Below are 16,470 nucleotides of genomic sequence, written 5' to 3'. Positions count from 1 at the left end.
AGCGGGGTGCTAATGGCAGCATTAGCCTGTAGCGCTGCGCCGCCACCGATGAAGTCACTGGTGTGCGCAGCGCCCCGCTACCACCCCGGTCGCGATATTTGGTTGCGCCCCCCGCTGTAATGCCGGTCGCAATTTGCGACCGGTTCAGGGGGGCCTACCTGTGGCGGCAGTGCCGCTAATTAAAGGGGAGGTGCGGGGCGGCCATTTTTTTTGCTGGCCGCCTGCCAGCACCTCCTCGCGCCGCCGTCCCCGGCCTCCTGAGCCCCCACCCCCCCGGGCAGTGCCGGCTGTGTCCCAAGAGCCCGGCACTTCTCCTCAGTGCCGGGCTCTTTTTGCCGGCACTCGCGATCTCCGATCCCCTTTAAGAAGGGGAGGAAGGCCTGCAGTACCGCAGCGCGCCGTGCCGCAGCGTGTGGCGCTGCGGCATGTTGCGCTGCGATATTCAGTTGCAGCGCCCCAAAAGGGACGCGGGGCGCCTCGAGCAGCGCCCCGCTTCCGTTTGGGGTGCTGAAACTGAATATCGGGCAGGCGCAAGCGGCTCCGTCCGGAGCGGTAATTCCGGCGCCCAAGCAAGCTTGGTGCCCCAAACGGGGTGCCACCGAATTTCTAGGCCATAGTGTTAATATTTCAGGTTGATGACCTTTTGTCAGAACCCTGACAAAGTTCTTCCGAAGGGTCATAAGACCTGAAAAGTTAACCTTGCCTTCTGCTCTTCACAGAGGCTGCCTGGCCTAGCTGAGTGTTTCCAGCATTTTCTGTCTGTTGGATTTGATCTGATCGTGTTTTCTTTCGTAATACAGGGAGATGTGGAATTTGTCCGTATGGGCTACGGGAAAGATGCGGTGAAGGTCCTGACTATCAGGAAAGAGGGAAACCATCATTACATAAAAGAGATTGAAGCAAATGTTCAGCTTACACTAAAGACAGTAAAGGACTACATGCATGGAGACAATTCTGATATCATTCCGACCGACACTATCAAAAATACCGTTCATGTCTTGGCTAAGCACAAAGGGGTAGGTTTGGTTAGGGTCTTGCTGATGTAACACTTTCCTTCTTGAGCAATCTTGCCAATATGGCACCTGACAATAGATTACGGTCGCCAACTCTGGTTGCATGTATTACTGGAGGTTTCATCACGTGACCTGCTGCCTCCAACTGCCCCGCCCCCACGCCCCCGCCATTGGTCGGCCGACACGCCCATCCTCACAGCGCCCCGCCTTCCCACGGCCAAAAGAGAAAAGACTTTTCATTACCCAATTGGACGATTAGTGACAGTCAGTCACACAGCCTTCTTTCCCATCTCCAATATTTTTCATAACTATTAAACAGAAGTCTTCAAAGAAAATGAAAAAAAACGCAATTTTTTTTAAAGCCCCTATGATTTCTCTCCAGGGTTGCTCGCTGCAGTGTCCTGGAGATAAATCACCAATTCCTGGAGACTCCAGGCCAAATCTTGAGGGTTGGCAACCCTACTGTAGGAACGTGACCAACATGCTTTCTTTTTTTACAAATGAGCAATGAACAGGCCCACTGTTTTTCAGTTTTCACAGAAACAGAGATGGAATTTTAAAAAAAATCCATTCTCGAGATGTGAACATCGCTGGCAAGGCCGGCATTTATTGCCCATCCTTAGTTGCCCTTGAGAAGGTGGTGGTGGGTCTTCTTCTTGAACCGCTGCAGTCCGTGTGGTGAAGGTGCTCCCACAGTGCTGTCAGAGAGGGAGTTCCAGGATTTTGACCCAGTGACCATGAAGGAACGGCCGATATATTTCCAAGTCAGGATGGTGTGTGACTTGGTGGAGAACTTGGAGGTGGTGGTGTTCCTATGCGTCTGCTGCCCTTGTCCTTAGTGGAGGTTGTGGGTTTGGGACGTGCTCTCAAAGAAAGAATTGTGGAATGCAATCCCCAGGAGAACATTAACATCCTGAAACCCCATAAAATGGAATTTCACTTATTCAATCACTGTAAACCAGTGGCCCTGATTCCAGAAGAATCTACTTGTTGCAGAAATTTTAATTGACCTGTTTGGGCTGTGCTTTCAGTTATTTATTTGTGTGTTATTCTTCCCGTATCCACTGCACCCCTTCAGTTTCAGGTTCCAGATGCCCAATCTTGAACTTTCTGACCAGGTTCTGTCCATCATTTTCAGAGGTGACACTTTTATAGGAACTGTGAAGGAGCTCACAGTTTGACTCACACAAACTCCTACATCAAAAATAGTAGAGGAAACTCTCACTTAAACGGCACCTAAATATCCAGAAATCTCTCTTAACCGGCAAAATTCTCACTCCGAAAACAACACCTCAATAACCGGCAATGTTGCCGAGTCCGAGTCTCCCGCGGTGGCCGAGTTAGTCAGTGGGGGTAGTTCTCCAAACTGCCACTACTCGGCTTCTTGGCGCTGTCGGAAGTCGGAACACCTCAATACCCCTGTAACAGGAGTCTGACTCTCCCGCACTGCCGGTAGTCTCTTCTGATCCGCCATTTTACAGGGGGTACTGTGTGTCTCCCACGCTGCTGGTAGTCATTGCATTGCATTACCCTCAACTGGCAGTACTGTACTTAATCAAGCATCTTCCACCATCCATTTAACACAACATTCTGTAGGTGAGTACCCAATTACTGTATACTGTACATTTCTTGATTTTTAAAATTTTTCTTTGTTAAAAATAGCCTCGGTAGATAACCCTCTCCGTCATCCGGAATTTTTGATCAACTGGCAACACGCCGGTCCCGTCGGTGCTGGATACCAAAGGGTTTCCTGTAGAATGAAACGTAAAGAAAACGAGTAACGACTTCAGTTCACACTGAAATGTTATATTTTGTCAGATTCGAACTATTGAAGAATTTGCACTGGATATTTGTGACCACTTCTTGTCTTCCTTTCAACACGTTACACGGACCATGGTCTACATGCAGGAGGCACCCTGGAAACGTCTAGAAAAAGTAAGGATTTTAGGCAAACGTTACCAAGAAGCAGAGACGCCTTATTGCGTTATAATTCCATGAGCGCTTGTTGCCCGTTTCTGCCTCGTCCGAGTTGTTGGCTCTCATGTGCCAAACAATTCTCATTCTTGTTTTCAAATCCCTCTATGGCCTTACCTCTCCCTCTCTCTGTAACCTACTCCAGCCCTACAACCCTTCAGGATCTCAGCGCTCCTCCAATTCTGGCCTCTTGCGCATCCCCAATTTCCACCGCTCCACCGTTGGTGGCCGTGCCTTCAGCTGCCTGGGCGCTAAGCTCTGGAATTCCCTGCCTAAACCTCTCCACCTCACTACCTCTCTTTCCTCCTTTAGGTTTTGGATGACCTCAAGTTTACGTAGGGTGGAATGTGGGAGGCCAGCCGGGAGTGCATTGGAATAGTCAAGTCCAGAGGAAACAAAGGCACGGATGAGGGTTTCAGCAGCAGATGAGCTGAGGCAGGGGGCAGAGACGGGCGATGTTACAGAGGTGGAAGTAGGCGGTCTTTGTTATGCTGCGGATGTGTGGTCAGAAGCTCATTTCAGGGTCAAATATGACACCAAGGTTGCGAACAGTGTGGTTCAGCCTCAGACAGATGTTAGGGAGAGGGATGGAGTCAGTGGCTAGGCTTCATAGTCAACATCTATGAAGAGATGAAGGGTGTGTTTCTTAAAGGTTTTCTCTTCACAGATGTTGACTGTCCCACTGTGTATTTCCGAAATGTTCTGGTTTTATTTTGTTTGTTCAATTTGCTGTTAGTCCGACCTTGCTTTGTGCAAACCAGCTGCTGCGTTTGGCTTTTCCAGCTGTGCCTGCACTTCAAATGCAAATCATTAGTTGTGAAGTATTTTGGAAAGTCTCAGGATGTGAAAGGGATGATATAAATGCACGTTCTATCCTTCAATGGACCAGATTTTCCAGTCAAAATAGCGGCGAGGCTAATGGTGCTCGCTGTTGTTTATGTCTAAATGACACAGCAACTTCAGGCGAGGAGCAGACGTTGTCGTGTATTGATTACCGTATTGACTGGTGTCAAACTCGCAATGTAATGTGTGAGTTTAACACCAGTTAATACGGTAATGTAATGTGCATTGCATTATAGGAATTACCCGGGAAAGCAGCAGTCGGCCATTTTACAAATAAAGTAAAGATCACAGTTAGAAGCCTGTCTGCCTGATTCTATGCTTGAATGCGTTCATACAACATTGGCGATGAGGATAACGAACAGGAATCATTTTAAATAGGTAGTTGCCCAAGTTTTAGTTAGCTAGGATGGAGAAGACCGGCATTCAAAATTTTGCATGTTTTGTGAGCCAGCCACGTTGGGTCCAAGATGGACGAGGTGGTTAACGTCTTTTGAGCTTTATGCCGATGGCAAAGGACTCATTATCGTCGATACCTCTACAGCTGCCACAAAGCAGAGGAGAAGAGCTCTACTTCTACACCTAGCAGGACCAGATGTCCAGGATTTCTTTTCAACTCTACCGGACACAGGAGAGCCAGCAGACTACACGGCGGCGGTTAGTGCTTTGAATCACTACTTCGTGCCCCAGGTCAATGCAGCATTTGCTAGACAGACTTTTCATAAGTTGTCCCAGAAGACAGGCGAGACTGTGCAACAATTTGCTACTCGCTTGCGGCAGGCTGCTAAAGACTGTGCTTTTGGGGGGGGATGCGGATAATCAAATGAGAGACGCTATCCTGAGTAGGTGCACGTCAGCCTATGTGCGGAGGAAATTGCTAGAGGAAGGGCATGGTCTAACGCTCGCCCGCCCGTTGCAGTTGGCCTCACAATGTGAAAACGTCAAGGAGCAGATGTCAGCCATGTCATGTACAGAGAAGGCAGAGACAGATACTGTTCGTCGTGTTACACAGAAAAGGGGGTATTATGCGAAAAGCTCGACAGAGAAACCAAAGGGAAATGGCAATAGGAACGAAAGGAAATGTTACAGATGTGGACGCACAGACCACATGGGCAGAGATCCGAAATGCCCAGCACGCGGACAAACGTGTCATAAGTGCAAGGGAAAGGATCATTTCTCCAAAGTATGCCGCACAAAGGGTACAAAGAAACACAGTGTGAACAATGTAGAGGAACAAAATGACTTTGCATTTGCTGTTACTGGAAATAACGTGACAGAGAGACTTATCTTGTGTGGGGGGGAGTAAACCTGAGAATGTTAATTGATTCGGGTGCAACTAGTAATGTGATAGATGAGAATACATGGGAAGGATTAAAGTCAGAACACATTAAGTGTCAGTCACATGTCCCTAAGACAGAGAGAAAGTTATTCTCTTATGCTTCTAGCCGACCACTGTCGGTTAAAGGTGTATTCACATGTGGGATTACAATAGGTAAGAGAACTGAGCAGGCGGAGTTCATTGTGGTTAAAGGCCATGGAGAGCCGTTGCTAGGAAGGGAGACAGCCATGAAACTGGGAGTTTTAAAAATAGGCGCAGATGTCTCAGCTGTGGTAGATGTAAGATAGCTACTAGAACAGCGGTATCCAAAAGGTGTTCCAGGGAGTAGGAAGGCTGAACACAAATCAGACCAGTTTGTATATCGACCCACAAGTGAAGCCTGTGGCCCAGCCACTCGGGCGTATACCATTCAACTTAAAGGGGGCAGTAGAGGCCAAAATAAAACAATTGAGGGACATGGACATTATCGAACCTGCTGATATTCGGTGTATCTTCAGCTAGTGAGCAATATCAGCATGAGATAGCTAATGCCTTAGCTGGAATAGAGGGTGTTGAAAACATCTCAGACGACATTATCGCGGTGAGGAGCGAGTTGGGTAGGATTGAGTGAGGAATGGCGCTCAATGGGTTGACGGTGGATAGGCAATGGCAAACATTCAAAGACCGAATGGATGAGCTACAGAATTTGTTCATCCCAGTTTGGCATAAAAATAAAACAAAAAAGGTGACTCAACCGTGGCTAACAAGGGAAATTAGGGATAGCATAAGATCCAAGGAGAGGACATATAAATTGGCTAGAAAAAGCAATAATCCTGAGGATTGGGAGCAGTTTAGGAGTCAACAAAGGAGGACAAAGGGATTAATTAAGAAAGGGAAAACAGAATATGAGAGTAAGCTAGCATGGAACATAAAAACTGACTGTAAAAGCTTTTATAGATATGTGAAGAGAAAAAGATTGGTGAAGTCAAGCGTAGGTCCCTTACAGTCAGAATCAGGGGAATTTATAATGGGAAACAAGGAAATGGCAGACCAACTAAATACATACTTTGGTTCTGTCTTCACAAAGGAGGACACAAATAACCTCCCAGAGATGCCGGGGAACATAGGGTCTGATGAAAGAGAGGAACTGAAAGAAATCAGTATTTGTAGGAAAATGGTGTTAGGAAAATTGATGGGACTGAAGGTCGATAAATCCCCAGGGCCTGATGGTCTACATCCCAGGGTACTTAAGGAAGTGGCCCTAGAGATAGTAGATGCATTACTGGTCATCTTCCAGAACTCGATAGACTCTGGAACGGTACCCATGGATTGGAGGGTTGCTAATGTTACCCCACTATTCAAAAAAGGTGGTAGAGAAAAAGCGGGGAATTATAGACCGGTAAGCCTGACATTGGTAGTGGGGAAAATGCTAGAGTCTATTATAAAAGATGTAATAGCAGAGCACTTGGAAAGCAGTGACAGGATCGGACAAAGTCAACATGGATTTACAAAAGGTAAATCATGCTTGACTAATCTACTGGAATTTTTTGAGGATGTAACTGGTAAAATAGATAAGGGAGAACCAGTGGATGTGGTGTATTTGGACTTTCAGAAGGCTTTCGATAAGGTCCCGCATAAGAGGTTAGCATGCAAAATTAAGGCACATGGGATTGGGGGCAAGGTATTGACTTGGATAGAGAACTGGTTGGCGGACAGAAAGCAAAGAGTTGGAATAAACGGGTCGTTTTCCGAGTGGCAGGCAGTGACTAGTGGGGTACCGCAAGGATCAGTCCTAGGACCCCAGCTGTTCACAATATATATTAATGATCTGGACGAGGGAATTGGATGTAATATGTCCAAATTTGCAGACGACACAAAGCTGGGCGGGAGGGTAAGCTGCGAGGGGGATGTCGGGAAACTCCAGTACGATTTGGACAGGTTGGGTGATTGGGCAGAAACATGGCAAATGCACTATAATGTGGATAAATGTGAGGTTATCCACTTTGGTGGCAAAAACAGGAAGGCAGATTATTATTTGAATGGCAATAGATTGGGAGAAGGGGAAGTGCAAAGAGACCTGGGTGTCCTTGTGCACCAGTCGCTGAAGGTAAGCATGCAGGTGCAGCAGGCAGTTAAGAAGGCAAATGGTTTGTTGGCCTTCGTAGCGAGAGGGTTCGAGTAGAGGAACAAGGATGTCTTGCTACAGTTGTACAGGGCCTTGGTGAGACCGCACCTTGAGTATTGTGTGCAGTTTTGGTCACCTTACCTGAGGAAGGGCGTTCTTGCCATGGAGGGAGTGCAGCGAAGATTCACCAGGCTGATACCTGGGATGGCAGGAATGACGTATGAGGAGAGATTGTGTCAATTGGGCTTATACTCACTGGAGTTTAGAAGATTGAGAGGGGATCTCATCGAAACCTATAAAATTCTGTCAGGTCTGGACAGACTAGATGTAGGAAGGATGTTTCTGATGGCCGGGGAGTCCAGAACCAGGGGTCATAGTCTAAGGATAAGGAGTAAGCCATTTAGGACTGAAATGAGGAGGAATTTCTTCACCCAGAAAGTGGTGAACCTGTGGAATTCTCTGCCACAGAGGGCGGTGGAGGCCAGTTCATTAAATATATTCAAGAAAGAGTTGGATATATTTCTTGAGGCTAAAGGGATCAAGGGATATGGGGAAAAGGCAGGGACAGCGTACTGAATTTGGATGATCAGCCATGATCACATTGAATGGTGGAGCAGGCTCGAAGGGCCGAATGGCCTACTCCTGCTCCTATCTTCTATGTTTCTATGTTTCTATGTTTCTATGCACACGACCAGGAAACGCACGACAGACGCCTGCGCGCTGTCATGACCAGACTAATGGAAAGTGGACTGACACTAAACTCAGAGAAGTGCCAATTCAACATGGACCGATTGATTTTTGTGGGAATCCTGTTGTCTGAAAAGGGCATCGGACCAACAGCAGAGAGTGCGAGCGGTGGCAGAAGCTCGGGAACCAGAGAATGCTACAGAGGTGAGGAGTTTCTTGGGACTCGTTGGGTACAGTAGCAGATTCATCCCGTAGTTTGCAACGCTATCAGAGCCACTGCAATGCCGGACGAGAAAAGACACACCATTTAAATTTGGATCACAACAGAGACAGTCATTCAGTGCACTCAAGGAAGAGTTGGCCAGAGCCGGCACTTTAGCATATTTTGATAAGGACGCACCAACCAAGGTGATAGCAGATGCCAGTCCTGTAGGTTTAGGCGCAGTACTAGTTCAGGACCAACAGGGACAAGAGGTACTAATATGCTATGTAAGTCGTAGTTTAACAGGTTGTGAGAGGAAATACTCTCAAACAGAGAGAGGTCTTAGCTCTTGTATGGGCTTGTGAGAGGCTGCATCCATATGTGTATGGCCGAAAATTTAACTTGGTAACTGACCATAAGCCATTACAAGTGATATACGGCCCACACTCTAAATCCTGTGCCCGTATAGAGAGATGGGTACTTAGATTACAGCCGTATGATTTCAGGTGATACACTTTCCAGGCAAGCAAAACATTGCAGACCCACTGTCACGATTGCTGGGGGAGACAGCAAAACAGGAGAGACATTCTCATGGCTCAGATGAATATGTGAGATTTGTAGCTGTGAGTGCAACACCAAAAGCACTCACTACTAGAGAGGTGGAGGAAGCCTCTGCTACCGACCCAGAGCTGATTGAGGTACGGAAGGCAATCACAAACGGACATTTTGAGAACTGTAAAGCTTATGCAGCAATTGCAAATGAGCGGTGCCTAATGGGGTACCTAGTTCTTCGGGGAACACGCATCGTGCTACCCACAGTGTTACACGCACGAGTCCTGGTGTTAGCACATGAAGGACACTTGGGAATAGTTGAAACAAAGCAACATCTCAGAACCAAGGTTTGGTGGCCTGGCATGGACAAGGCAGCTGAAAAACACTGTAAAGCGTGCCACGGCTGTCAGATAGTAGCCAGACCTGACTCACCTGAACCGTTGAGACCAACACCATTACCGAAGGGCCCCTGGCAGGGTGTAGCTATAGACTTACTGGGACCCTTGCCATCCAACCACTCCATTCTTGTGGTAGTTGATTATTACAGTCGCTACTATGAATACGACATCATGACCTCCACAACAACAGAGAAGGTTATTGATAGTTTAGAGTCAATCTTCAGCCGTCATGGTTTGCCAATCACCTGCAAATCTGATAATGGTCCCCAATTCAGATCTGAATTATTCAAAGAATACTGTGAAAACAATGGGATCAAACACCTGAAAACGGCAGCAAAATGGGCTCAGGCTAACGGAGAAGTCGAGCGCCAGAATGCATTGCTGATGAAGAGAATCAGAATTGCTCAGTCAGAAGGACTAGATTGGAAACGTGAACTTAGAAAATATGTGACTGTGTACAGGAGCATTGACCATGCCACGACAGGAAAGAGCCCGGCAGAGCTGCTCTTTAAATGGAAAATGAGAGGCAAGCTGCCAGACATCATAGAGTCGCGCGCAGACATGGAAGTACGTGACCGGGACGCAGAACAAAAAGGCAAGTCCAAACTGTACGCAGATGAACAGCGGAGAACACAATACTCAGAGGTGGAAGTTGGCGACACGGTGCTGGTGCGGCAGGACAAAGTGGACAAGTTCACCACTCCTTTTAATGCCACACCCCATAAAGTTTTGAGTAAAACAGGGAGTCAAGTAGTAGTAGAATCTCCAGACGGAGCACGCTACTCGAGAAACACTACGTTTGTGAAGAAATACAGAACCAATGGACCAAAGGAGACACTCCATGAGTAGGAGGAAACACAAGGGACTGAGGACAGTATAGTAGACCCTGACACACATACCACTGTGACACAGGCAATACCCACTGACACCAACATGTCAGACATACCCAATACAGCCAGACCTCAAAGGGTTAAAAGAAAACCCCAAAGACTGTCTGATTATGTCACAACATAAACTGTGCGAGAACTGCATGGGTGATGTTAAATGTTTAAACCTGGGAATTATTTAGTTGTGTGGTAAGACACAAGTTTGTAAAAAGTTTATAAATCAAATAACTTATGCAGTGTTATTGTAAGCAACTGTTTGTAAACTGCAAGTTTGTTTCCAAGGAAAAGGGGGATGTTGTGTATTGATTGCGAGTTTGACACCAGTCAATACGGTTGCGAGTTTGACACCAGTCAATACGGTAATGTAATATGCGAGTTTAACACCAGTTAATACGGTAATATAATGTGTATTGCATTATGGGAATTACCCAGGAAAGCTGCAGTCAGCCATTTTACCAATAAAGTAAAGATCACAGTTATAGAAACATAGAAGATAGGAGCAGGAGTAGGCCATTCGGCCCTTTGAGCCTGCTCTGCCATTCAATGAGATCATGGCTGATCATCCAAATTCAGTACCCTGTCCCTGCCTTCTCCCCATATCCCTTGATCCCTTTAGCCTCAAGAAATATATCCAACTCTTTTTTGAATATATTTAATGAACTGGCCTCCACCGCCCTCTGTGGCAGAGAATTCCACAGGTTCACCACTCTCTGGGTGAAGAAATTCCTCCTCATTTCAGTCCTAAATGGCTTACCCCTTATCCTTAGACTATGACCCCTGGTTCTGGACTCCCCGGCCATCAGAAACATCCTTCCTGTGACGGGGTTGGGGAGCCACGGGGCCGTGTGAACACGGGGCCGTGCTCTCCGAGTAATGTAGGTTCTGGACCCAAGCGCAGAAACGAGGCGAGGCGCAAATATACAGTACTTTGTTTGAACTTTACTAGATTCACACATAACTAGATTAACACAAGGAACACAGCAATATACATAAGAACTAGAGACAAGTTACAAAACAACACTAAGCTTGAGGCAAGCTACCACAAGGGCAACCGACTTGCCGAGACGGGACTCGAGACAAGCTACCACAGGGGTAAGCCACACATAACTAGATTCACACAAGGAACACGGCAATATACATAAGAACTAGAGACAAGTTACAAGACGGCTAGTCAAGATAGGAACTCAGGACAGCTTCCATGAGGAAAAGCCACTTGTCCATACTGAGCTTGAGACAAGCTACCTCAAGAGCAACCGGCTTGCCGAGACAAGACTCGAGACAAGCTACCACAGGGGTAATCAGCTTATCAATACAAAGCTCAGGACAAGCTCCAACATGGCAACACGCTAGTCCAGCCCAGCACCTTATCAAGACTAACAACAAGAACACAGACTTAGATACATCTTAAACACAGAGCTCGAGAATACATCTTAAATACAAAGCTCGAGAATACATCTTAAATACAAAGCTCGAGAGACACCATGGCAACCAACTAGTTAAAGCCAGGAGCCACAGAGCAAGGGCTAGTCCCTCCGGTTACCCGGCTAGGACTGAGCACCGAGGGAACAAACTACAGAACTTATATACCAAGAAAACCAGGTGAAACCCATGAACAGCTAACAGGCCGTTAAGACTTAACACAGAAGGCTAGGAACAATTAACACAGGAGGCTAGGAACAATTAACAGAGAAACAAACAAGTGAAGGTGCCATCTAGAGGTTACAAAAGGAACCGACTGGCACCCTCACACTTCCTGCATCTAGTCAGTCCAGGCCTGACAGAATTTTATAAGTTTCGATGAGATCCCCTCTCAATCTTCTAAACTCCTGTCTGCCTGACTCTATGCTTTAATGCATTCATACAACAGACGTGAATATCCAAAAAAGCAAATATCCAAACGTTGCTGTCCGAGTAGCGCTGCTCCGCCGTTAGCTTCGCAAAAACGGCATTTCACTGCCTGCTCCATCATTGAAAGACTTTGAATGTCCTGAAGTTGCTACATTTGCGCGATAGATATGAACTAAACCCACTGCAGATATTTAGGGCTAGTAATTAGCAGCGTAAGTACCCTTTTAACAAAGTAATAATTGTTAATTACTGCCAATCAACCTCTCTGGCACTAAAAATTAACCATTAAAAGTGTGGCTTCTCATTCCTTCAGGTTTTGACTTTTTCAGCAAGATTTAAAAAAATAACAAATTTTAAATTTAATTTTTTTAACTTTTCATTTCTGTCCCTTTTTTCTCTCTCTTCATCCAATCTTTCTTTCCCTCTCTTTATTTCTCTCTTTCCCTCTCTCTATTTCTCTTTCTGTACCTGATTTAATATTGAATTCACCCCCTTTAATTCATCCTCCTTCTCAGTCCTTCCACTGTTCAGTTCCCAATCTTTAAATCTGATTGGTTAAGGAGATACCCTGTTGCTTGCCCCTGTTCACTCATGTCACAGATGCCCTGTTGCCCTCACGGTGCCGTTATCACCTCGCACATTTGAGCTGAAGGGCAAGTCTAACCAACGGTAGATGCCCTGCTACGGCAAAATCTGGCCCAATATTCTCACCATTTAGATTTTCTCACTACAGCTTCGTACTGCACCTGAGACCAGGTAGGTGGTGTGGATCTGAGCCATGACCATTCCGTGGCCACCGTTCCACAACTAAATTGTGCCTCTGTGGGTGCGTGTCCAGTTTCTGCTATTGATGCTAAAACTGACCACGAGCCGGTGAAGTTCATCTGAGGAGGAGAGGTGCGTTGGAATGTTATCAGAGTCCAGGGTTCAGACCGTTGGGGGAAAGAGTTCCTCTCTGTGCAAACAAATCGAGGCCTGTTTTTGATAAATCTGTTGATTGTTTCGAAACATCTAGGACACGAAGGAAATCAACTCCACTTGATTTTAACATCCAACAACCGTTGCATAATCATAGAATGATACAGCACAGAAGGAGGTCATTCGGCCCATCGTGCCTGTGCCGGCTCTTTGAAAGAGCTATCCAATTAGTCCCACTCCCCCTGCTCTTTCCCCATAGCCCTGCAATTTTATCCTTTTCAAGTATATATCTAATTTCCCTTTTGAAAGTTACTATTGAATCTGCTTCCACCGTCCTTTCAGGTAGCACGTTCCAGATCACAACAACTCACTTTTTATAAAAACATTATTTTTTAATGACATTAAACTTATTATACTGTACTTAACTGCTCTTAGTAGGAAATCTGTTGACTGGGAAACGCAAGGAATACATGTGAATTTATTTTTAATACAGGGTGGTGTAGGGCATGTGCATGCCTTCATTCTCAATCATGAAGCAACCCGCTTTTGTGAAGTTGAGCAGATCCAAAATGGTAAGTCTTTGGTTTGAAATCTTGTCATTTTGTTGCTAAACAAATCTGACTAATCTCAGGAGCCACCGAGCAAACGGGCTCGCCAATGTTCTTCAAGGAAGGGAACCTGTCAGCCCTACCTCGTCTGGCAAACCTGCAGTTCCATGACGTGGTTGATTCTAAATGCCCTCAGAGCTTCTGAGAATGAATAATTAATATTGCCTGGCCAATGTTGTCAAGAACAATTTTTTAAAAAATCCCCGCCATGTCACAGCAACATCAAGTCATTCACAGGGGGCAGAATCTTTAAATAAATGTGAAGACCATTGACCAACAAACATATAGTCCTCTAGGGCATAAAAACCCAAAAGGAAAAGTGATCCAACCATGGCTAACAAAAGAAATTAAAGCTAGTATTAAGTCAAAGGAGGAAGCTTATAAAGTTGCCAGAAAAAGCAGTCAGCCTGAGGATTGGGATCTTTTTAGAAATCAGCAAAGGGGGACCAAGAAATTGATAAAGAAAGGGAAAATGGAATATGAGCACAAACTAGCGAAAAATATAAAAACAGATTGTAAAAGCTTCTATAGGTATGTGAAAAGGAAAAGACTGATGAAGGTAAATGTAGGTCCTTTGCAGTCAGAGATGGGAGAATTTATAATGGGGAATGAGGAAATGGCAGAGAAATTAAATAAATACTTTGTTTCTGTCTTCACGGAGGAAGACACAAAAAACCTCCCAGAAACACAAGAAAACCAAGGGTGTGACGAGAATGAGGAACTTAAAGAAATTATTATTAGTAATAACCAACTATTCATAATCTATATCAATGATTTGGATGAGGGAACTAAATGTAACATTTTCAAATTTGCTGATGGCAAGGTGGCAGTGTCAGTTGCGAAGAGGATGTGAAGAGGCTTCAAGGGGATCTCGACAGGCTCAGCGAGTGGGCGAGAACATGGCAGATGGAATATAATGTGGATAAATGTGAAGTTATCCACTTTGGGAGGAAAAAACAGAATGGCAGAGTATTTCCTAAATGGTGAAAGATAGGGGAATGCAGGTGCTCAAAGGGACCTGGGTGTCCTTGTACATGAGTCACTGAAATTGAATGTGCAGGTGCAGCAAGCCATTAGGAAGGCAAATGGTATGCTGGCCTTCATTACAAGAGGATTTGAGTACAGGAGTAAAGAAGTCTTACTCCAATTATATAGGGCCTTGGTGAGACCACACCTGGAGTACTGTGTACAATTTTGGTCTCCTTACCTAAGGAAGGATATACTTGCCATAGAGGGAGTGCAATGAAGGTTCACGAGATTGATTCCTGGGATGGCGGGACTGTCGTATGAGAAGAGATTGAGTAAACTAGGCCTGTATTCTCTTGAATTCAGAAGAATGAGAGGGGATCTCATTGAAGCATACAAAATTATTATAGGGCTTGATAAGATGGATGCTGGGAGAATGTTTCCCTTGACTGGGGAGTCTAGAACCAGGGGCCACAGCCTCAGGATAAAGGGTAGGCCATTCAGGACTGAGATGAGAAGAAATTTCTTCACATAGAGGGTGGTGAATCTTTGGAATTCTCTACCCCAGAGGGCTGTGGAGGCTCAGTCATTGGGTATATTCAAAACAGAAGTCGATAGATTTCTGACTAATAAGGGCATCAAGGGATATGGCAGTAGGGCCGGTGAATGGAGTTGAGGCAGAAGATCAACCATGATCTCATTGAATGGCGGAGCAGGCTCAAAGGGCCAAATGGCCTACTCCTGCTCCTATTTCTTATGTTCTTATGTTCCTATGACTTGCACATCACAGCTTCTGGCACACATAAATGACAAGCTTACTATGGTTCATCAGAAGCTGGCACCATAACGATCCTGCCCATTACCCACCAAAAAAAACACAAAGTTCTTCTGGGTCACTTATATGGTTTCCATTTGACAAGCCCTTTTAACATTGCTGCTGTCTTTAAGGTCCAGGACTTCTCAGGATCTTCATGGCGTCCAATGGAGCACCTTTAGCAGTGTCCCCAACATCCGCATTCTCCATTTAAATGAGGAAATCCGTCTTCCAGTGCACAGCACCTGGTCAGCGCTGGGAGAGGAAGGATGGCCCTTGGGAGTCTTCCTAACAACTCACAAAGCAGCACAACCAACAACAACAACAACTTGCATTTCTATAGCAGCTTTAACATAGTAAAAACGTCCCAAGGTGCTTCACAGGAGCATCAACAGAAAAAATTTGACACCGAGCCACATAAAGAGATATTAGGACAGGTTACAGAGGTAGGTTTTAAGGAGCGCCTTAAAGGAGAGAGAGACAGAGAGGCGGAGAGGTTTAGGGAGGGAATTCCAGAACTTACGTTCAGATGTTTGCCCAGTGCTTAATTTTAACCCGTTTATTACTGGGCCAGTGTTTGAGCATCCAGTTTTAATTCTGCATCCAAAGCTGACTCTGAGAGAAGGTTCATTAACAACAACTTGCATTTATACAGCGCCTTTAATGCAGCAAAATGTCCCAAGGCGCTTCCCAGGAGCGATTATCAAACAAAATTTGACACCGAGCCACAGAAGGAGATATCAGGACAGATGACCAAAAGCTTGGTCAAAGAGGTAGATTTTAAGGAGCATCTTAGAGGAGGATAGGGAGAGGGAGAGTTAGATAGGTTCAAGGTTTAGGGAGGGAATTCCAGAGCTGAGGGCCAAGGTAGCTGAAAGCACGGTCACCAATGGTGGAGCGATTAAAATCGGGGATGCACAAGAGGCCAGAACTGGACAGATATCTCGAAGGCTTGTAGGTCTGGAGGAGGTTACAGAGATAGGGAGAGGCGAGGCAATGGATTTGAAAATAACAATGACAATTTAAAAATTGATGCGCTGATGGATTGGGAGCCAATGTAGGTCAGCGATTACAGGGGTGATGGGTGAATGGGAGTTGGTGCGAGTTAAGATATGGGCAGCTGAGTTTTGGATGAGCACAAGTTTACGTAGGGTGGAAGATGAGAGGCCGGCCAGGAGAGCATTGGAATAGTCGTCGAGAGGCAATAAAGGCATGGATGAGGGTTTCAGCAGCAGGTGGAAGTAGGCGGTCTTGGTGATGGAGCAGATATGTGGTCGGAAGCTCATCTCGGGGTTGTTAAGTCTGTGTTATAATGAGAAT

The 16,470-nt window shown here is 45.7% G+C and overlaps 1 protein-coding gene across 3 annotated transcripts in view; it reads left to right on the top strand.

The window, feature by feature from the left end:
- Positions 1–16,470, top strand: part of uox (urate oxidase) — a 43,658-nt gene that overhangs the window by 8,713 nt on the left and 18,475 nt on the right. For all 3 annotated transcript variants that reach the window (XM_085983508.1, XM_085983510.1, XM_085983509.1), the window contains exons 2-4: positions 801–1,016; positions 2,832–2,948; positions 13,256–13,334. In XM_085983508.1, the coding sequence (XP_085839634.1) occupies positions 801–1,016; positions 2,832–2,948; positions 13,256–13,334 (412 nt within the window). The remainder of the gene's footprint in view (positions 1–800; positions 1,017–2,831; positions 2,949–13,255; positions 13,335–16,470) is intronic.

Source organism: Somniosus microcephalus, chromosome 3 (assembly GCF_052327205.1).
Source record: "Somniosus microcephalus isolate GS21.2 chromosome 3, FLI_Smic_1.0, whole genome shotgun sequence".
NCBI lineage: Eukaryota > Metazoa > Chordata > Chondrichthyes > Squaliformes > Somniosidae > Somniosus > Somniosus microcephalus.
This window is presented reverse-complemented; position numbering and strand designations above follow the sequence as displayed.